This window comes from Coregonus lavaretus (assembly GCF_964263955.1).
Source record: "Coregonus lavaretus genome assembly, contig: HAP1_SCAFFOLD_616, whole genome shotgun sequence".
NCBI classification, from domain to species: Eukaryota; Metazoa; Chordata; class Actinopteri; order Salmoniformes; family Salmonidae; genus Coregonus; species Coregonus lavaretus.
In genome coordinates this window covers 232,379-254,897 of record NW_028162767.1, presented here as the reverse complement: position 1 = coordinate 254,897, position 22,519 = coordinate 232,379, and the positions used below count along the sequence as shown (strand labels likewise).

Sequence of the window (22,519 nt, the reverse complement as noted above, 5' to 3'; positions counted from 1 at the left end):
AGAAAACTGAGCAAGGGAACACAAGGGAGTGAGGGCATAAATACACAGGTGAATCAGCCACAAGTGACACCAATAGGCAGATAATTAGTCCTGACTGTGAGTGAGGAGGTGCCTATGGTTGTCGGAGGATGACACCTAGTGGGTCGCTCCGGAACAGTGCCCCCCCGACGAACGGCCCCAGCCTCCGGGTGGAGGTGACAAAATGCTGTATCAGCCCTGGGTCCAGAATGTCCCTCCTGGGCACCCCGGACCGCTCCACCGGCCCATAACCCTCCCAGTCCACCAGAAATAGGAGACCCCTCCCCGCCCGCCGGCAGTTCAGTATCCTGTCCACCGTAAAAGCCGGCTGCCCTCCGACGAGGCGCAGCGGGGGAACAGGACGAAGAGGGGGAGCCAGGGGACAGGTGGCGACGGGCTAGAGGAGGGACACATGGAACGTGGGATGCACCCGCATGGTGGGGGGAAGTTGCAGGCGGTAGGTCACTGGGTTGACTCGCCGGACCACTCTGAATGGCCCGACGGGACCGCCGCCTCCTTCTCTTGCTCGGGGAATAGGGGGCGCTTAGGTATAGTCAGGGGTCGGAGCAGCCCTGCCGCGGGCTGACGTGAGCTCTTTGTGCGTGCGCACACCGGGCAAGCAGACACGAAGGCGCGCGCATCCCCCTCAGCAGATGGCCACCAGAACCTCCTACGCAGGAACTCCAACGTCCTGGCGCACCCCGGCTGGCTGGTGAGGTCGGACGCGTGCGCCCACTGAAGCAGTCGCGAGCGTGGTTCCCGCGATGTCGCAGGCAAGACTGGCTCTGCACGGCGTTCGTCAGCTGGCAGAGATTCTCAATGATCTGCTGCAGGCTGTGGTCGTGCTGATCCAGCATGGCTCCCTGCACTGCCATTGCGCTATGATACTGTGCTGCCTCCGCTGGGTCCATATTGGCTCCGTTTTCTGTAAAGGTTGGTGTGAGGTGTGACCCAGGTGCGGTGCAGGATAGACAGTAGGCAGTAGGCAAGGATGGTGAAACAAGGATCTTTACTGGTGGTCCAAGAGCCAGGATACAAAACAACAGACTATACACGAAAACAAATGAGGAGCATATACTGTAGGTCTCCAAAAAACAGGCTGACAAGGAAGTGAGGGCATAAATACACAGGTGAATCAGCCACAGGTGACACCAATAGGCGGATAATTAGTCCCGACTGTGAGTGAGGAGGTGCTTATGGTTGTCGGAAGATGACACCTAGTGGGTCGCTCCGGAACTGCGACCCACTCCTGTAACAGACAGACTGACCAGGTGATTCCAGGTGAAAGCTATGATCCCTTATTGATGTCACCTGTTAAATCCACTTCAATCAGTATAGATGAAGGGGAGGAGACAGGTTAAAGAAGGATTTTAAGCCTTGAGACAATTGAGACATGGATTGTGTATGTGTGCCATTCAGAGGGTGAATGGGCAAGACAAAATATTCATTTGAACAGGTTATGGTAGTAGGTGCCAGGCGCACCAGTTTGAGTGTGTCAAGAACTGCAACACTGCTGGATTTGATGAATCCTGGCTCCTGCTGTTTCATGCTGATGGGAGGACTAGGGTATGGAGAGAACCACATGAGTACATGCATCCATCATGCCGCATGACAACATTACAGGCTGGTGTTGGTGTGATGGTGTGGGGTGTGTTTTCATAGCACACATTGGGCCCCTTGATAAAAGTGGAGCAACGTTTGAATGCCACAGGATATCTGAACATAATTTCCAATCAGGTGCATTCCTTCATGGCAGCGGTGTATCCATCTGCAAATGTATTTTTTCAGCAGGATAATGCCCCATGCCACAAGGCTAGGATTGTCCAGGAATGGTTCCACAAACATTACAGTGAATTCAGCTTACTGCAGTGGCCTGCCCACTCACCAGATCTCAATCCAATTGAGCATCTGTGGGATGAGATGGAACAAGCTAGTCGGAGCAGAGATCCACTACCAGCCAACTTGTGGGAAGCATTGGAGTCAACATGGGCCAGTATCTCTGTGGAATGCTTTTGACACCTTGTAGAGTCGAATTGAGGCTGTTCTGCGGGCAAAAGGGGGTGCAATTCAATATTAGGAAGGTGTTCCTAATGTTTTGTACACTCAGTGTATATCACTTAGTTTGAATATATGGGTCCAGATATACAGTACAAGGTTTTTGTTCAGTTCTTCTTGGTTCTGGGTTTGTTGTGTTCAGGTCTTCTTGGTTCTGGGTTTGTTGTGTTCAGGTCTTCTTGGTTCTGGGTTTGTTGTGTTTAGGTCTTCTTGGTTCTGGGTTTGTTGTGTTCAGGTCTTCTTGGTTCTGGGTTTGTTGTGTTCAGGTCTTCTTGGTTCTGGGTTTGTTGTGTTCAGGTCTTCTTGGCTCTGGGTTTGTTGACTGTACTGTAGAGAACAGAGGAGTCCTCCTCAGCTGCTTGTGCTGCAGCGGGTCTGAGGAAAGAGAAACAGAAATTAAACAAAATCCGCATCCCAGCTCAGGTCAAAAGGAGTGCACTAAATAGGGAACAGTGTGCAATTTGGAACGCAGACAAAAGTTCCTAAAAATCATCAAGACATCACTCCCTCATAATAGACATGTCATAGTAATTGTCTTGAGATGTCTATTGTTCTACTGGTTTAAGGAAATGACATCACTAGTCATCAATAGGAGTCAACTGTTTTGCTTATTGATGACATCTCTTACAATAAGCAGCAGCATATGAATGACAATGCAGAATATGCTCACCGGGTGGCAGCAGTGGAGCGGTTAAATTTCACCTTAATGCACAATGTGCATTATTGATGACATCATCATTGTCTACAATGAGCACAAAGCCGTAACTACATATGAGGACACCGAGGTTCGGACCTCGTAAATGTTTTATAATTTGAAAATAATAATAATAGCCTAATACAAATACTGTACACAGTAAATAAAATGAATTACGGATCAACATCTAAATATTGCTTCCAGCGTTGGTCAAAGCTCAGAATGCTTATTTTCTTGATCTGACTAATCACGCCTGCCTCTTTGTGAATGAGTGGAATCCTGAACAGTGGTTTTTCTCTTTGTGAATGAGTGGAATCATGAACAGTGGTTTTCCTCTTTGTGAATGAGTGGAATCATGAACAGTGGTTTTCCTCTTTGTGAACAGTTTGTTCATTATGTTCTCCTGCGTCCTGATTGGCCTTTTTAGCAGCACATTCACCACTCTCTCAAACGGCTAATATAGATATGTCAGTCAGTCAGGTCGGGGAATAGCTGCCGGCAGAGACTTCTATTGCAGTAACGTTGAAGGGCTCTGGTTAGTATTACTTAGCCAGCTAGAAGGATGAAGTAAGAAGCTAACGTTAAACGGAGCCTACCTCAGCAGGAGCAAACCATACACTACTAAGTCCTTCAGAGAGAGTAGGCTACTGAGACAGACAGTGATGTGGTGCTCAGTGGAGAGGCTGAGGCAGGTTGCAATGCATGCAGGTGGAAGTAGAGGAGACAGAGAGAGAGAGGAAGCAAGCAGAGAGAGAGGTTTTTACAGTGGTTCCCAAACTTGGGGTCGGGGCCCCATGTGGGGTCCCCTGAGATAATCTGTGCTAATCTAATCAAACAATTTAGGAATAAAAAAATAAAAAAATTATGTATATATATATATATATATATATATATATATATATATTTCAATATGAACATCTCCACATGGCCTATCTTCCCCATATAGCCATAGGCCTACATTAAAATGCTATCAACATGCAAAGTTCTAAAAATGTCATACGATTTTGTTTCATCGCTGATGCTGCGTGTCAGTGTGAATCATTTCCAATATTTCCCCCCTTTCAGGGGTATAACATTACAACTGTATAGCTAATAGGCTGTGTGTTTGTAGATGGACTGAGGTGAATGAACCTACAGCAGCCAAGGTGATAACGGCTGGGGACATTTTTGCTTGTTTTTGCTGTTTTCCAAATAGCATTTTAAAGTTTTTTAATTGTATAGAAATGCAGTAAATGAGATTCAACTTTCCAACCCCCTGGACATCCAGATTTGGTTGGAAACAAGCAAACTTATCCCTTAATGCTGTGTGTTTCCAATGTTCTAGTATTGGCTCCATGTAACAGTGGGGGAAAAAAGTATTTAGTCAGCCACCAATTGTGCAAGTTCTCCCACTTAAAAAGATGAGAGAGGCCTGTAATTTTCATCATAGGTACACGTCAACTATGACAGACAAATTGAGAAAAGAAAATCCAGAAAATCACATTGTATGATTTTTTATGAATTTATTTGCAAATTATGGTGGAAAATAAGTATTTGGTCACCTACAAACAAGCAAGATTTCTGGCTCTCACAGACCTGTAACTTCTTCTTTAAGAGGCTCCTCTGTCCTCCACTCGTTACCTGTCTTAATGGCACCTGTTTGAACTTGTTATCAGTATAAAAGACACCTGTCCACAACCTCAAACAGTCACACTCCAAACTCCACTATGGCCAAGACCAAAGAGCTGTCAAAGGACACCAGAAACAAAATTGTAGACCTGCACCAGGCTGGGAAGACTGAATCTGCAATAGGTAAGCAGCTTGGTTTGAAGAAATCAACTGTGGGAGCAATTATTAGGAAATGGAAGACATACAAGACCACTGATAATCTCCCTCGATCTGGGGCTCCACGCAAGATCTCACTCCGTGGGGTCAAAATGATCACAAGAACGGTGAGCAAAAATCCCAGAACCACACGGGGGGACCTAGTGAATGACCTGCAGAGAGCTGAGACCAAAGTAACAAAGCCTACCATCAGTAACACACTACGCCGCCAGGGACTCAAATCCTGCAGTGCCAGACGTGTCCCCCTGCTTAAACCAGTACATGTCCAGGCCCGTCTGAAGTTTGCTATAGTGCATTTGGATGATCCAGAAGAGGATTGGGAGAATGTCATATGGTCAGATGAAACCAAAATAGAACTTTTTGGTAAAAACTCAACTCGTCGTGTTTGGAGGACAAAGAATGCTGAGTTGCATCCAAAGAACACCATACCTACTGTGAAGCATGGGGGTGGAAACATCATGCTTTGGGGCTGTTTTTCTGCAAAGGGACCAGGACGACTAATCCGTGTAAAGGAAAGAATGAATGGGGCCATGTATCGTGAGATTTTGAGTGAAAACCTCCTTCCATCAGCAAGGGCATTGAAGATGAAACGTGGCTGGGTCTTTCAGCATGACAATGATCCCAAACACACCGCCCGGGCAACGAAGGAGTGGCTTCGTAAGAAGCATTTCAAGATCCTGGAGTGGCCTAGCCAGTCTCCAGATCTCAACCCCATAGAAAATCTTTGGAGGGAGTTGATAGTCCGTGTTGCCCAGCGACAGCCCCAAAACATCACTGCTCTAGAGGAGATCTGCATGGAGGAATGGGCCAAAATACCAGCAACAGTGTGTGAAAACCTTGTGAAGACTTACAGAAAACGTTTGACCTGTGTCATTGCCAACAAAGGGTATATAACAAAGTATTGAGAAACTTTTTTGTTATTGACCAAATACTTATTTTCCACCATAATTTGCAAATAAATTCATTAAAAATCCTACAATGTGATTTGGTGGAGAAAAAAAATCTCATTTTGTCTGTCATAGTTGACGTGTACCTATGATGAAAATTACAGGCCTCTCTCATCTTTTTAAGTGGGAGAACTTGCACAATTGGTGGCTGACTAAATACTTTTTTTCCCCACTGTATTTTAATGGCAAAATTTGCTCACTGGGTGGCAGAACTGGGGCGGTAGAATTTCACAGCAGCGTACTGGACTTCTTGGTCCTGTTTCTGTGGTTGAGGCAGCTGGACGGTGGAGTACAGAGGTACTTCCTGGTTTTTGGAGTGAGAGAAGTGGACGCTGGCGTAGTGAACATCATCCTGGTAGTCTGTGTCAGCTGTCTGTGCTGCAGTAGGGGTCATGATCATGCCTGAGATGTTGTCATACACTGGACTAGAGTCTCCCTGATTGGGAAGAAGGACAGACAACATGAGGAGTGGAAATGTTCCACAAAGCAATACACAGTCATCAGTCATCTTCTGATTCCAACACACTCACCTGTCCATCGTCTGCTGTGTCTCTTCTGTCTCTTGTGTCAGAGGTGGATTTGGAGGCCTTTTTCCTGTTTTGTAAATTAATTAATGAATTTATTCTTTAAATAATGAATGAATCAATCAATGAACAAATTAAGTTAATAAAAAAGTGTTTGAGTGAAATAATATTTAAAGATCACTCACCTGACCCACATGAAGCCAGAGAGACAGAGGATGAGAACCAGAACAACAACTACGATTCCTACAGCTGCAGTCATAACTGAGGTTTGTTTCCCTAAATTAAAATATGGATGATACGAGTACTGCATGTTATAAACTGAAAATAATCATAGTACAGGACAATAATACAATATTTGTTAAGTGATCTCATCTCAACGTATATATCATTAAAAAACAAAGTATGATAAGCCAAAGTATAATTATTAATATTACCTTAACTTAATTTTGTATTGAAATATTGAAGATGAAACTTCACCTGGTAAATTTATCATCAGAACTGTAGAGTTCCTAGATCCTCTTCCATTCCAGGCCTCACAGTGGTAATGTCCATTGTCCTTAGACTTGAAGTTACTTATGTTGTAGATCTTTCCAAATGCATTTAGAAAAGTCTTATTTTGAAAGTACCAGGTGTATTTGTCCACAGGTGGGTTGGCATCACTGCTGCAGGTCAGAATCACTGAACTGCCCTCCACTATTTCACCAGAGGGACTGACTGACACTGAGGTGTTCTTTGGGCCATCTGGTGAACAATATGTAACAACAGTATTTTAAATAGTGTTTTACATGAGGAGCATCGTGAAACTTAGACTTGTGATTGAAATATTAATTCAAATGTGATCCTCTGATCAAAAGATGAGGTTAGGTGTACTAACACTGAACGTCCACAGACACATAAGAAGAGTTGAGGCGTCCATATTTATTGTCAGCCTCACAGTAGTATTCTCCACTATCCTCAGAGCTGATGGTTGTGAAATTGTATGTCTTTTCAGATCCTGTCAGTGAAGCTCCATTCTTGTACCAGGTGTATTTGTCCACAGGTGGGTTGGCATCACTGCTGCAGGTCAGAGTCACTGAACTGCCCTCCACTATTTCACCAGAGGGACTGACTGACACTGAGGTGTTCTTTGGGCCATCTGGTGAACAATATGTAACAACAGTATTTTAAATAGTGTTTTACATGAGGAGCATCGTGAAACTTAGACTTGTGATTGAAATATTAATTCAAATGTGATCCTCTGATCAAAAGATGAGGTTAGGTGTACTAACACTGAACGTCCACAGACACATAAGAAGAGTTGAGGCGTCCATATTTATTGTCAGCCTCACAGTAGTATTCTCCACTGTCCTCAGAGCTGATGTTAGTGATGCTGTAACTCTGTCCTGATGCTTTTGGTGAGGTTACGTTCTTCTTGTACCAGGTGTATTTGTCCACAGGTGGGTTGGCATCACTACTGCAGGTCAGAGTCACTGAACTGCCCTCCACTATTTCACCAGAGTGACTGACTGACATTGAGGTGCTTTTTGGGCCATCTGGTAAAGGAGAATTTGTCAGAGCGTTAGGACAGTAGTATATTTATGACAGTAGTATATTTACAAATGACATGTCATGTCAAAAATGTATTATCTGTTAAGTCAGAGAACTATCTAAAACTATAACTTACACAAAACGTTAACAAATACACATTTGGAGATGCTGTGCTTTAGGAATACTTCATTTAATTACAATTGTTTTGCTACCTTAGCATTCAAACACTGAGCTGAACTTTACTCACACTTCACATCCATGTTGATGGTCCTAGACCTGTCTGTCCCCATCTCATTCTGGGCCACACAGGAGTACTCTCCAGTGTCTAATGACTGGATTTGATTGAAGACATGCTGTGGTCCTGTCATACTCTGATAGCCACCTCCATTCTTCTTGTACCAGATGTAACTCTGCACAGGTGGGTTGGCATCACTGCTGCAGGTCAGAGTCACTGAACTGCCCTCCACTATTTCACCAGAGGGACTGACTGACACTGAGGTGCTCTTTGGATTATCTGATGTAAAAGATTAATGTCCCAAAGTGGTAATGTCACAATACTTTCATAATTATAATAATTTGAAGTAATATAGACAATGTGTAAAAAAAGCCTTTTTGTTCTGTAATGATTGATAAAGTAAGACCTGTCTCTTTTGCCTGAATGCATGATACTTGATGAGTTGAATACTGTACTATTGTACTGTACTGTACTCACACACTGCAGGAGAGTGGAGAGCCTCACGGCCTTTTACAGCACAGGAGTAGCTGTCTGCAGCATCAGGATAGACTGAATAGGGGGAAATCTTCTCAGTTACTATCTGTCCGTTCTTGTACCAGGTGTAGGTGGGGTTACCAGTCAGAGGACAACTGGTGGTGCTACAGGTCAGTGTCTTCCATGTTGCAGTCTGTGAATAAGGAGTCACCTTCACCTGCAGATCTGGAGTAGAAAACATCAACCTGAATCACCTGTTGTCTAGTGTCATCACATGATGTAATACATTCTCAAACAGATCAATAAAGACATGACAATTGCTATATAGACATAGTATCATATTATTTGTATTTCATTAATACAAACCAAGACAATTTTCCTGAACTAAATGGAATTCAACAGTTTAGCTTTATTGAATGTAACTGTACCTGTGACAGACAGAGTGACTCCAGGATCACCAGTATATTTCCCTCCGGTCTGATCTGTTATAAATCTGAACTTGTACGTAGCTGAGTCACTCTCTCTCAGGTCTGTGATTGTCAGGGTGTGGCCATTCCTCATATTGCTACGGTACGACACACGACCTTTGTATACTGGGTCATCACTCAAACTCACATAATTCTCCACAGGATAAACTTTGGTGAACCAGAAGGTTTTTATGACATTATACCAACTGGCATAACCACTGGGATATGTGTAAGAGCAGGACAGTTGCACTGTTGACCCCTTCAAGGCACAGATACTCTGAGTGGTGTAAGTCACACTCCAGCCATACTGCCCCAGGACCACTGAAACACAGTCACACAACACAATGGTATCAGAATTAAGCCAAGGCCTATTAGCTCACACTTAGAGTATAGTTGAGTGTGAATGGAAACCACAGATAAGCATCACTCAGTAAGGTGTGAAAGATAACTATTTAAGTGAAGTGGAGACGCCTAACAGAACACACCAGAATAACATTATGATTCTTATCCTTTTAGAAATGTCTGTTGATTGTTAAACAGAGCAACTAAAAGATAAGAATGAGACCATACCTGCTACAGACCAGAGAAAGACCACCAACACACTTCCTGCTGTTCTCAAGGCCATTGTTGCATCTCCCACCCTGCAGTCTTAGAAACATAAACAACAACTCACTCTATAGCTGGTGAATAACTACACCTGATACATTGAAGTATAAACTGTAAATGGGGTACAGGGCCTCATTACTGAAAATGAACCAGGCTCATATTGTGTTGTGTTGTATTGTGCTATATGGTTGTCTATGTGAATACTGTCTGTCTGTAAGTCTATTGCACTATGTATGTAATGTGTGTGACGTGTTTCATGTCTGTCTACATCTGTCTATTTAAGATGACATGATGTATGATGCAAAAATAATTTCTTAATGGATGCAATAAAGACATCAACAACAACACCAACAACAACATTCACTTACTGAACAGATCTGTAGTACTGTAAAAACATATTTCTACATTGATTGTTCTGAAGCTGTTTTATTCTCAGAACCCCAAATATAGGAGGATAAATGTTCAAACCTCTACGGTCCGTCAAGCTGTACAGCAGCCTAAAGATTGACCACCAGGTTCAATGATAGCTCCTATCCCCAAGCTGTGAGGCTAAACAGCAAGTGATTCACAAGCACATGCACACACACACAAACACACACACACACACATATAGCATATGTAGTGAAGGCCCATGAAGTCTAGAGTGCTGGTAGTTATGGATGTAGAAAAGTTAAAACACACATCCTACACATTACGACTCTTCAACGAGTCGGACGCGAAGGATATTCTACAGACACCCGACAAGGCCAAAATCCTCATCATTCGCATGAGAAAGAGACGGAGATATCGTGGACGTAGGTCGGGGTGCCTTGTAAGGATATGACGGCGAGCGAAAAAACGACCTCTTCCATCAATCCTATTAGCCAATGTTCAATCATTTGAAAAAAAATTGGACGACCTAAGATCCAAGATTATCCTACCAACGGGACATTAAAAACTGTAATATCTTATGTTTCACGAGTCGTGGCTGAACAAAGACATGGATAACATACAGCTGGCGGGATATACGCTACATCGGCAGGAAAGAACGGCTGACTCCGGTAAGACATGGGGTGGCGGTCTGTGTATATTTGTAAACAATAGCTGGTGCATAAAATCGAATACTAAGGAAGTCTCAAGGGTTTGCTCGCCTGAGGTAGAGTATCTCATGATAAGCTGTAGACCACACTATTTACCAAGAGAGTTTTCATCTATATTTTTCGTAGCTGTCTATTTACCACCACAAACCGATGCTGGCGCTAAGATTGCACTCAATTGAGCTTTATAAGGCCATAAGTAAACAGGAAAATGCTCATCCAGAGGCCGCGCCCCTAGTGGCAGGGGACTTTCATGCAGGGAAACTTAAATCTGTTCTACCTAATTTCTACCAGCATTTTAAATGTGCAACCAGAGGAAAAAAACTCTAGACCACCTTTCCTCCACACACAGAGACGCGTACAAAGCTCTCCCTCGCCCTCCATTTGGCAAATCTGACCATAACTCTATCCTCCTGATTCCTGCTTATAAGCAAAAACTAAAGCAGGAAGCACCAGTGACTCGGTTAATAAGGAAGTGGTCAGATGACGCAGATGCTAAGCTACAGGACTGTTTTGCTAGCACAGACTGGAATATGTTCCGGGATTCTTCCGATAGCATTGAGGAGTACACCACATCAGTCACTGACTTCATCAATAAGTGCATCGATGACGTCATCCCCACAGTGAGCGTAAGTACATATCCCAACCATAAGCCATGGATTACAGGCAACATCCGCACTGAGCTAAAGGGTAGAGCTGCCGCTTTCAAGGAGCGGGACTCTAACCCGGACGCCTATAAGAAATCCCGCTATGCCCTCCGACGAAACATCAAACAGGCAAAGAGTCAATACAGGACTAAGATTGAATCGTACTACACCGGCTCCGACGCTCGTCGGATGTGGCAGGGCTTGAAAACTATTACAGACTACGCTCTCCGTAGCCAATGTGAGTAAGACTTTTAAGCAGGTCAACATTCACGAGGCCTCAGGGCCAGACGGATTACCAGGACGTGTACTCCGAGCATGTGCTGACCAACTGGCAAGTGTCTTCACTGACATTTTCAACATGTCCCTGACTGAGTCTGTAATACCAACATGTTTCAAGCAGACCACCATAGTCCCTGTGCCCAAGAACACTAAGATAACCTGCCTAAATGACTACCCGTAACACTCACATCTGTAGCCATGAAGTGCTTTGAAAGGCTGGTCATGGCTCACATCAACACCATGATCCCAGAAACCCTAGACCCACTCCAATTTGCATACCGCCCCAACAGATCCACAGATGATTCAATCTCTATTGCACTCCACACTGCCCTTTCCCACCTGGACAAGAGGAACATCTATGTGAGAATGCTATTCATTGACTACAGCTCAGCGTTCAACACCATAGTGCCCTTAAAGCTCATCACTAAGCTAAGGACCCTGGGACTAAACAACTCCCTCTGCAACTGGATCCTGGACTTCCTGACGGGCCGCCCCCAGGTGGTAAGGGTAGGTAACAACACATTTGTCACGCTGATCCTCAACACGGGGGCCCCTCAGGGGTGCATGCTCAGTCCCCTCCTGTACTCCCTGTTCACGCATGTCTGCATGGCCAGGAACGACTCCAACACCATCATAAAGTTTGATGATGACACAACAGTGGTAGGCCTGATCACCGACAACAATGAGACAGCCTATAGGGAGGAGGTCAGAGACCTGGCCGTGTGGTGCAAGGAAAACAACCTCTCCCTCAACGTGATCAAGACAAATCAATCAATTTTATTTTATATAGCCCTTCATACATTAGCTAATATCTCGAAGTGCTGTACAGACACCCAGCCTAAAACCCCAAACAGCTAGTAATGCAGGTGTAGAAGCACGGTGGCTAGGAAAAACTCCCTAGAAAGGCCAAAACCTAGGAAGAAACCTAGAGAGGAACCAGGCTATGAGGGGTGGCCAGTCCTCTTCTGGCTGTGCCGGGTGGAGATTATAACAGAACCATGCCAAGATGTTCAAAAATGTTCATAAGTGACAAGCATGGTCAAATAATAATCAGGAATAAATCTCAGTTGGCTTTTCATAGCCGATCATTAAGAGTTGAAAACAGCAGGTCTGGGACAGGTAGGGGTTCCATAACCGCAGGCAGAACAGTTAAAACTGGAATAGCAGCAAGGCCAGGCAGACTGGGGACAGCAAGGAGTCACCACGGCCGGTGGTCCCGACGTATGGTCCTAGGGCTCAGGTCTCTCAGTTGGCTTTTCATAGCCGATCATTAAGAGTTGAAAACAGCAGGTCTGGGACAGGTAGGGGTTTCGTAACCGCAGGCAGAACAGTTGAAACTGGAATAGCAGCAAGGCCAGGCGGACTGGGGACAGCAAGGTGTCAGCATGCCCGGTAGTCCTGACGTATGGTCCTAGGGCTCAGGTTCTCAGAGAGAAAGAGAGAACGAGAGAATTAGAGAGAGCATACTTAAATTCACACAGGACACTGGATAAGACAGGAGAAGTACTCCAGGTATAACCAACTAACCCCAGCCCCCCGACACATAAACTACTGCAGCATAAATACTGGAGGCTGAGACAGGAGCGGTCCGGAGACACTGTGGCCCCATCCGAAGACTCCTGAGCCAGACTACACTCAATCATATGACCTACTGAAGAGATAAGTCTTCAGTAAAGACTTAAAGGTTGAGACCGAGTCTGCGTCTCTCACATGGGTAGGCAAACTGTTCCATAAAAATGGAGATCTATAGGAGAAAGCCCTGCCTCCCGCTGTTTGCTTAGAAATTCTAGGGACAATTAGGAGGCCTGCGTCTTAGACAAATGAGATGATTGTGGACTACAGGAAAAAAAAGAAGACAGAGCACGCCCCTAATCTCATCAACAGGGCTGTAGTGGAACAGGTTGAGAGCTTCAAGTTCATTGGTGTCCACATCACCAACAAACTATCATGGTCCAAACACACCAAGACAGTCGTGAAGAGGGCACGACAAAGCCTATTCCCCCTCAGGAGACTGAAAAGATTTGGCATGGGTACTCAGATCCTCAAAAAGGTTCTACAACTGCACCATCGAGAGCATCCTGACCACCTGGTATGGCAACTGCTCTGCCTCCGATCGCAAGGCACTACAGAGGGTAGTGCATACGGCCCAGTACATCACTGGGGCCAAGCTTCCTGCCATCCAGGACCTCTATACCAGGCGGTGTCAGAGGAAGGCCCTAAAAATTGTCAAAGCCTCCAGCCACCCTAGTCATAGACTGTTCTCTCTGCTACCGCACGGCAAGCGGTACCGGAGCGCCAAGTCTAGGTCCAAAAGGCTTCTTAACAGCTTCTACCCCCAAGACATAAGACTACTGAACATCTAATCATGGCTACCCGGACTATTTGCATTGCCCCCCCCCCCCCTTTTACGCTGCTGCTACTCTGTTTATTATCTATGCATAGTCACATTAACTCTACCCACATGTACATATTACCTAAATTACCTTGACTAACCGGTTTCCCCGCACATTGACTCTGTACCCCCTGTATATATCCTCCCTTCTGTTATTTTATTTTACTGCTGCTCTTTAATTATTTGCTATTTTTATTTTTTACTTATCTATTTTTTACTTTTTTTGTTTTCTTAAAACTGCATTGTTGGTTAAGGGCTTGTAAGTAAGCATTTCACTGTAAGGTCTACACCTGTTGGCAAATACAATTTGATTTGATTTGGTATAGATGTCAACCCTACTCCCTATCAGTCTGGTCCTAAAGGATCCTCAGCTAAATCCACTGTGTCACACACACATTTTAAATACTTTATTTGAATCCACCAATTAAATTGAACATTTCAAAGATCCCTGAATGCATGGCACTCAAGGGTACAGAAAGCACCTCCTCCAAACAGCTAGGCTGCCCACGACAGCTGAAACAGAGCAGTACCTACATTTACATTTACATTTTAGTCATTTAGCAGACGCTCTTATCCAGAGCGACTATCAGTCAGTGAGTGCATTCATTATTTTTTAAATATATTTTTTTCATACTACCTAGACAATTGCTTTGCCCTAGTTTTTGTCAGGACCGCAATCTGGAGGCCACACACTGCAAGCCTGTGTGAGTGGCCAAGACTGACAAATATCAGCGTCACCAGCTTGCACCTCCACCCGAGGCAGCTTCTCTGCAAAGGCCTGCTCCATGTAGCCGTCAAATGAGCAGCCCACTTCGAAAATAAGCACCTCCCCCTAGCCTCCCCCCACAACAACAATATCTGCCATATTTGGCACACAGGAAAACACATCATCATCAACATCAAACCAGCTTCCCCTTACACAAGAATGTTTATGCATGTGTGCTGTTGGTGAGACTACTTGTCTCACCTCACTGGCTATCAGGTCAACAAGGCGGTTATGTCTAGCAATGTACAAATCCCCCTCACACACACACGCACACACACACACTGCAGTGTTACAATATTTGTTTGCGTGTCTTTTATACCCTGGTTAATCATCTCATCCCTATGTAGATCAACACTCCTACACTGAGACACTTTATGAATGCTGGCCCTGATGTAACAACCAAAACACAGATCAAAACATAACAAGAAGTAAAATGATACATTACCCTCAAGTATATGACTAATGATTAAAAATAAATAACCAAAACTATATTTCAAGATATTGTCAATACTTACAGAGTGATTTGAAGGGGAGAGGTCTTGTACAGTGAGTCAACTTACTGGCAGTGTGTAGGAACTGCTAGTAAGTGTCAGTTTTGTGGTTGACACATATTTAAAGTAGTCAGGGCACAAGTAGCTGATGCAGAACTGTCCTTTCCTTCCTCTTTAAGTCATTAACATGCATGAGGACCAGAACAGCATGTCAGAGAAGGGAGGTTACTGTAATAGAGTTGGCTCTACATTACTAAAATGGACAAAATGTCCCCCATTTCCACTTTTCTTTAATACAGAACCATGTTAACGGAAATTAAATTAGCATAATAGAAAGATCCCCATACAAATCTGTCAGTTGAAGCTAGAGATATCTGGTTGTGTTGCATTTAATGCGTCTCAATCCACCGCGTCCGCTGATGTCACACTTCTGCATCTGCAGTGAAAGGTGACAGAGCTAAAGCTGTGTTTGTCAGACCATGATACATCCCGAAAATCGGTCTTCTCACAAAATGTTACTCTACGACCCCCTCAAGCGTCCTGGGACTCGTCTGAAGTCGGTACAGTCGATCTGCCAACTTCTGTCTGTAGCATCCGAACAGTTTGGGCTAATATATGGAAAGGTGAGACTCACAAACACGTATGTGTAGGTTGTTTTGCTCTAGGAAGCCCACAGGCCTCACAAGACACAAAAATATGGAAATATATACAGTATGGAGACTGTTCAGTGCCAAAAATACGGGCTGAAATACATGTAAAAATCTAATTACAAAATCCTGATCTTTCTTATATCTCTCAGAGATAAGGTTTCTTAAAATTCAAAATCAAATAGCTAAATTATCCTTGGTATGACCTTCTTAAAATAAATCCATATAGGAGGCACTCTTCCATCTGGTCTAAAAAATAATATCCCCCAGAAGAAACACTCATCACCATTGATGGGAGCCATCCTCCTGGGCCTGGGAGGGAGAAAGAGACACACAAACAGTATGAAAACACAAGCATCTGCCTGCCTGTGCACCTTCCGTCATTTGTCTGTCATTTTGTACATTTCAAAAGTTGATATGAGTTGATTGGTAACACTTTAGAATAACTCATAAATAATTAACATTATTTATGTTTATAGCTCAGCTGGTAGAGCACGGCGCTTGTAACGCCAAGGTAGTGGGTTCGATCCCCGGGACCACCCATACACAAAAAAAAATTATGCACGCATGACTGTAAGTCGCTTTGGATAAAAGCATCTGCTAAGTGGCATATATTATTATATTATTATTATTATATTATAGTTGATGTTTTGACAGACAGACGGATGTCCTTACCCTGAGGAGGCGTACTGGGAGGCTGAGGAGGTGTTGAGGCCTCTAGGGTTGGTCTTCTGAGGAGAGGGAGGGGTTCTCTGCATCCAGCGGTCTGGGTTCCTGATCACCAGCCTGATGCTCTCCAGCTCCACCCCTGGACAGGAGGACAAAAAGCGGACAGAGTCCAAATACATACAATGGAACCAATAGCATAGTCCCAAAAGTACAATGGAACCAATAGTATAGTCCTAAAAGTACAATGGAACCAAAAGCATAGTCCCAAAAGTACAATGGAACCAATTGCATAGTCCTAAAAGGTAGTGCAGCCTGTCAATACTATGTCCCCTGTGGTGGGGTCTGGTAGTGCAGCCTGTCTATACTATGTCCCCTGTGGTGGGGTCTGGTAGTGCAGCCTGTCTATACTATGTCCCCTGTGGTGGGGTCTGGTAGTGCAGCCTGTCTATACTATGTCCCCTGTGGTGGGGTCTGGTAGTGCAGCCTGTCTATACGATGTCCCCTGTGGTGGGGTCTGGTAGTGCAGCCTGTCTATACTATGTCCCCTGTGGTGGGGCCTGGTAGTGCAGCCTGTCTATACTATGCCAAGATCCTACAGGGGAGGGAGAGAGAGAGAGGAATTGTCAACTGTGATGGAGAGGTCTTTGAGCGGGCAGGCCTTCCCTGGGAGGAAGAGCAGCTCCGTCTTGTCGAGGTTGAGCTTGAGGTGGTGGGCCGACATCCAAGCTGAGATATCTGCCAGGCACACATAGATGCGTGTCGACACCTGGGTGTCAGATGGGGGGAAGGAGAAAAGTAGTTGAGTGTCATCTGCATAGTAATGATAGGAGAGACCATGTGAGGATATGATGGAGCCCAGTGACTTGGTGTATAGAGAGAAGAAGAGAGGGCCTTGAACCGAGCCCTCGGGGACATACAGTACCAGTTAAGTTTGGACTCACCTACTCATTCAAGGGTTTTTCTTTATTTTTTACAGTTTTTTACATTACAGAATAATAGTGAAGACATCAAAACTATGACATAACGCATATGGAATCATGTAGTAACCAAAAAAGTGTTAAACAAATCAAAATATATTTTATATTTGAGATTCTTCAAATAGCCACCCTTTGCCTTGATGACAGCTTTGCACACTCTTGGCATTTTCTCAACCAGCTTCATGAGGTAGTCATCTGGAATGCATTTCATTTAACAGGTGTGCCTTCTTAAAAGTTAATTTGTGGAATTTATTTCCTTCTTAATGCGTTTGAGCCAATCAGTTGTGTTGTGACAAGGTATACAGAAGATAGCCCTATTTGGTAAAAGACCAAGTCCATATTATGGCAAGAACAGCTCAAATAAGTAAAGAGAAACGACAGTCCATCATTACTTTAAGACATGAAGGTCAGTCAATACGGAACATGTCAAGAACTTTGAAAGTTTCTTCAAGTGCAGTCGCAAAAACCATCAAGCGCTATGATGAAACTGGCTCTCATGAGGACCGGCACAGGAATGGAAGACCCAGCGTTACCTCTGCTGCAGAGGATAAGTTCATTGGAGTTACCAGCCTCAGAAATTGCAGCCCAAATAAAAGCTTCACAGAGTTCAAGTAACAGACACATCTCAACATCAACTGTTCGGAGGGGACTGTGTGAATCAGGCCTTCATGATTAAATTGCTGCAAAGAAACCACTACTAAAGGACACCAATAAGAGGAAGAGACCTGCTTGGGCCAAGAAACACGAGCAATGGACATTAGACCAGTAGAAATTTGTCCTTTGGTCTTGAGTCCAAATTTGAGATTTTTGGTTCCAACCGCTGTGTCTTTGTGAGACGCGGTGTGGGTGAACGGATGATCTCCACATGTGTAGTTCCCACCATAAAGCATGGAGGAGGAGGTGTTATGGTGTGGGGGTGCTTTGCTGGTGACACTGTCTGTGATTTATTTAGAATTCAAGACACACTTAACCAGCATGCCTACCAAAGCATTCTGCAGTGATACGCCATCTCATCTGGTTTGGGCTTAGTGGGACTATAATTTGTTTTTCAACAGGACAATGACCCAACACACCTCCTGGCTGTGTAAGGGCTATTTAACCAAGAAGGAGAGTGATGGAGTGCTGCATCAGATGACCTGGCCTCCACAATCCCCCGACCTTAACCCAATTGAGATGGTTTGGGATGAGTCGGACGGCAGAGTGAAGGAAAAGCAGCCAACAAGTGCTCAGCATATGTGGGAACTCCTTCAAGACTGTTGGAAAAGCATTCCAGGTGAAGCTGGTTGAGAGAATGCCAAGAGTGTGCAAAGCTGTCATCAAGGCAAAGGCTGGCTATTTGACGAATCTCAAATATAAAATACATTTAGATGTATTTAGAAGCTGCGAAAGGAGAGTTGAAAATAAAGAGAAGGGAGGGTCAGAAAAGTAATGTTTGGAAAATATTTGGTAAAAGAGGACGATAGCAGTGCTAGCTATGTTATGTGTGAGGATTGTGAGGTGCTATACAAATTCGACAGTCACAAGTCGGACTTCAAATAGGCCTATGGCAGGGTTTCCCCAACTGGCGGCCCTTGGGTGGTTTTATTTGGCCCCCCAAGTTTTCTGAGCAAAAAAAATATATATATGTTTTTTTGCGTGGAATTTTCATTGTTGGACATAAAAGACAAAGAAACACCAGGAAATCAGCTCCAAATGATTTTAATTTAAGAAATCTGTTCCTAAGTATTCCCCAGCATAATAGAGAGACATGACATGATCGTATACAAATGTAAGCAAGATTTGAAATTATTATGTTTTAGTCAAACATTATATCTGTTTGCGCTTCTTGCAGTGAATTTGCAGCCTAAAAATTATTTGTAATTATGTTCCGGCCTCCCGACCATCCACTTAAGGAAAAAAAATGGCCCTCGCTAAATCTAGTTGATGATCTCTCGCTTATGGCATGTCAAGGGAACGGTAGCCTGATGTTTAGATGGGTTGAATGGAAACTGAAATCTAGACACTGACTGTAGGTCTATAACCTCTCACATAGCCTTAATAATAACTCTTGCAGAACTAAGCATTTATTGCAGTAAAATTCTACACCAAATGTAGGCTAAATTTGGACTTGGGAACAGGAGTGGAGAAATGATTTATTTCTTTTTGCATCTTGAGATAATGCAATGCTCTGTTAGATACCATCTGTAGAGGTGCCGTTTTCACACTTTTCTTTTTCCTTACAACCGGTCAAACTGATGTCATTTGGACATTTTTCACAGAATATCTTTCCCTTTTTCATTTTTTTGCGTTAATGTATTTTCTCCCCAGTCCCTAAACGTCTTTGCTTCCCGAAAGATGACAGAGAAAACTTTACCGAGCTCAACTATATTGAAGCATTCATTCTATCGGTCTATTACATTATTCTGTTGAGCAAGGGTTTATTTAGTCTTCTAGGGCAGCATATAATGACAGAAGAGAAGCTGCAGGTATCCAGTGGCGATTTTAGCATGTAAATCTTGGTGGGGCAAACAAAACAAAACCACAATTCATGCATGCCAACAAAGCCACTACACAACACAACACTAAACAATACATTCATTGCACTATAACGGTGAAAAACGGTGCCCACAAACTGTTAGGGCCTACATAAAGCTGTCCCAACAGCAGAGCTTTCTTTTCAGCACCATTGAGTGAATCCTTACCACCGCTACACCTGGCTATCAGCAGAACCTTGTCTGGCAGCGAAACCGTTCATTCAGTCTCATTTACGCCTTTTTTTTTTTTTACATAGCTGATATGGCGGATTTACTTAAACAAATGTGGTTTCTACTGACTATTGAGATGTACACTCTATGGCATAAGGGAACGACGAGCGGATAAGACAAATCCGTAATTTCGATTAAGACATTACTGAGCAAGCTAGGATGGACGAAGTCCATATAACTATTTGTTCAGCACTTTTGAAATGTACAGCGACATAATTCAGAACATGGGCCGTTCTTACAGTATTCTCCCTGTACACCAAGTCAAAACCGTAGGATAAATAATGGGGGCATATAAGCAGACAATGAAAGCTCTCACAATATTCGATTATTACATTTCTCTAAAACAGGCTATAGGCTACATGTGCACCATCAAGTCAGAACAGTAGGCTAAATTATGAGGTTAGGAAAGGGACCAAATTATTATGGTGAGGTACATGGGCTACTAACAGTTTACTACACAACATACACTTACATGCTGACTAGACCGGGAGCCTACGTGCGTCCGCGTGCTCCATCGCGCGCATGTTGAATTTGTCCACTCACACCACACGCGACCAGGACATGCAGGTTGAAATATCAAAACGAACTCTGAACCAAATATATTAATTTGGAGACAGGTCGAAAAGCATTAAACATTTATGGCAATTTAGCTAGCTAGCTTGCTGTTGCTAGCTAATTTGTCCTGGGATATAAACGTTGGGTTGTTATTTTACCTGAAATGCACAAGGTCCTCTACTCCGACAATGAATCCACAGAAAATAGGGTAAACCGAGTTCGTTTCTAGTAATCTTTCCTCCTTCAGGCTTCTTCTTCTTCTTTTAACTTTATATTGCGGATGGCAACAAACTTTAAGGTGCATTACCACCACCAACTGGACTGGAGTGTGCACCGCAGTTCATCGTTCAATCACACACATGGGTATGTGCTCCTAAAAACCAATGAGGAGATGGGAGAGGCGGGACTTGCAGCGCGTCAAGCATCACAAAAAGAAGCCTATTGGCTCACACTGAAAGTAGGGTTTGTCCACACTGAAAGTAGGGTTTGTCCACACTTTGTTGCCATTGTAAAGTGTGAAAGATAACTATATAAAGTGAAGTGGAGATGACTAACAGAACACATCAGAATAAAATTATGATTCTTAACCTTTTAGAAATGTCTGTAGATTGATAAACAGATCAAATTATAAATGAGACCATACCTGCCAAAGACCAGATAAAGACCACCAACACATTTCCTGCTGTTCTCACGGCCATTGTTGCATCTCCCAACAACAACTCACTCTATATGGTGAATAACTACACCTGATACATTGATGTATTCACAAAGTGTCTTGGAGTAGAGCAGGAGTGCTGATCTAGCATCAGTTTTGCCTTTTAGGTCATCATTATATTGACTAGGGACCTGATCCTACATCAGCACTCCTACACTGAGACACTTTGTGAATGTAACAACCAAAACACAGGTCTAAATAAAACAAAATGTAAAAATATTCAGTACATACCCTCAAGTATATGATTTATGACAACAACAACAACAAAAATATATGTATTTCAAGATCTTGTCAAGCGTACTTACATAATGAAGTGAAGGGAAGAGGTCTTGTACAGTGAGTCAACTTACTGACATAAAAACAAGAAATACCTTTAAGTGTGATTTCAGTGGTTGACTGACACACGACGGAAATGGGATGTACTGTATTTCAATAGAAAATGTGCAATAGACTGCATAGCTAGTGGTATTTCTTCATTTGAGGAGTGGGCCTACATTTATTAAAAGAGGCTAAATCCATTTTCAATGGAGTCTTTTCTTTAAACACAGAACCAAAACAACGTGTTGACTGTACTATGGAATGTACATGGTTTCTTAAAATGTCTTGCCTTGCAAAATGTGACCAATTCCCATCACCTCATCATCTGCATCAGTGTTACTGAAGGTTCTAGACTAGAGCTCCTCCTACTGGCAACTCAACATTACTGCATCCTCCTGTCTTCATACAGTACGTCCCAGTCATGTCCTCATCCATTTGGATCAATATCAAACTGGTAATAAGGTCACTGAGATGTCTCTCCACCCTTTCCCAAGTTCACACTTCACGTCATGGATTTAAACGTATGGGATTGGTGTGAACATTTAAACGTATGGGATTGGTGTGAACATTTAAACGTATGGGATTGGTGTGAACATTTAAACGTATGGGATTGGTGTGAACATTTAAACATATGGGATTGGTGTGAACATTTAAACGTATGGGATTGGTGTGAACATTGGAGTTTCCATTTTTGTTTAGCTGAATCCAATGAGAAAGTATGCAAGTGCACACTTCGGGAAGGGTGGAGAATCGGGACGCAGACAGAAAGGGCTGGGGCCAGGGGCCGGGGGCCAGGGCCAGGGGCCAGGGGCAGAGAGGAACAGGCAAAGCCTAAATCTTTTTCCTAGATACGGTCTATGTCTTTACAAGGG

At 43.6% G+C, this 22,519-nt stretch overlaps 1 protein-coding gene across 1 annotated transcript; it reads right to left on the bottom strand.

Annotated features, from left to right (window-relative positions):
- Nucleotides 1-2,192: 2,192 nt before the first annotated feature.
- On the bottom strand, nucleotides 2,193-20,574 carry LOC311118888 (B-cell receptor CD22-like; the record flags this gene model as incomplete). The annotated part of the gene is made up of 13 exons (XM_084193652.1): nucleotides 2,193-2,448; nucleotides 5,739-5,974; nucleotides 6,069-6,132; nucleotides 6,248-6,338; nucleotides 6,540-6,803; nucleotides 6,937-7,197; nucleotides 7,331-7,594; nucleotides 7,837-8,103; nucleotides 8,302-8,523; nucleotides 8,727-9,086; nucleotides 15,956-15,981; nucleotides 16,345-16,477; nucleotides 20,556-20,574. The coding sequence occupies 13 exons, from the start codon at nucleotides 20,572-20,574 to the stop codon at nucleotides 2,367-2,369; spliced, it is 2,289 nt and encodes a 762-aa protein (XP_084049778.1). The 3' UTR covers nucleotides 2,193-2,366.
- Between the last annotated feature and the right edge of the window lie 1,945 nt (nucleotides 20,575-22,519).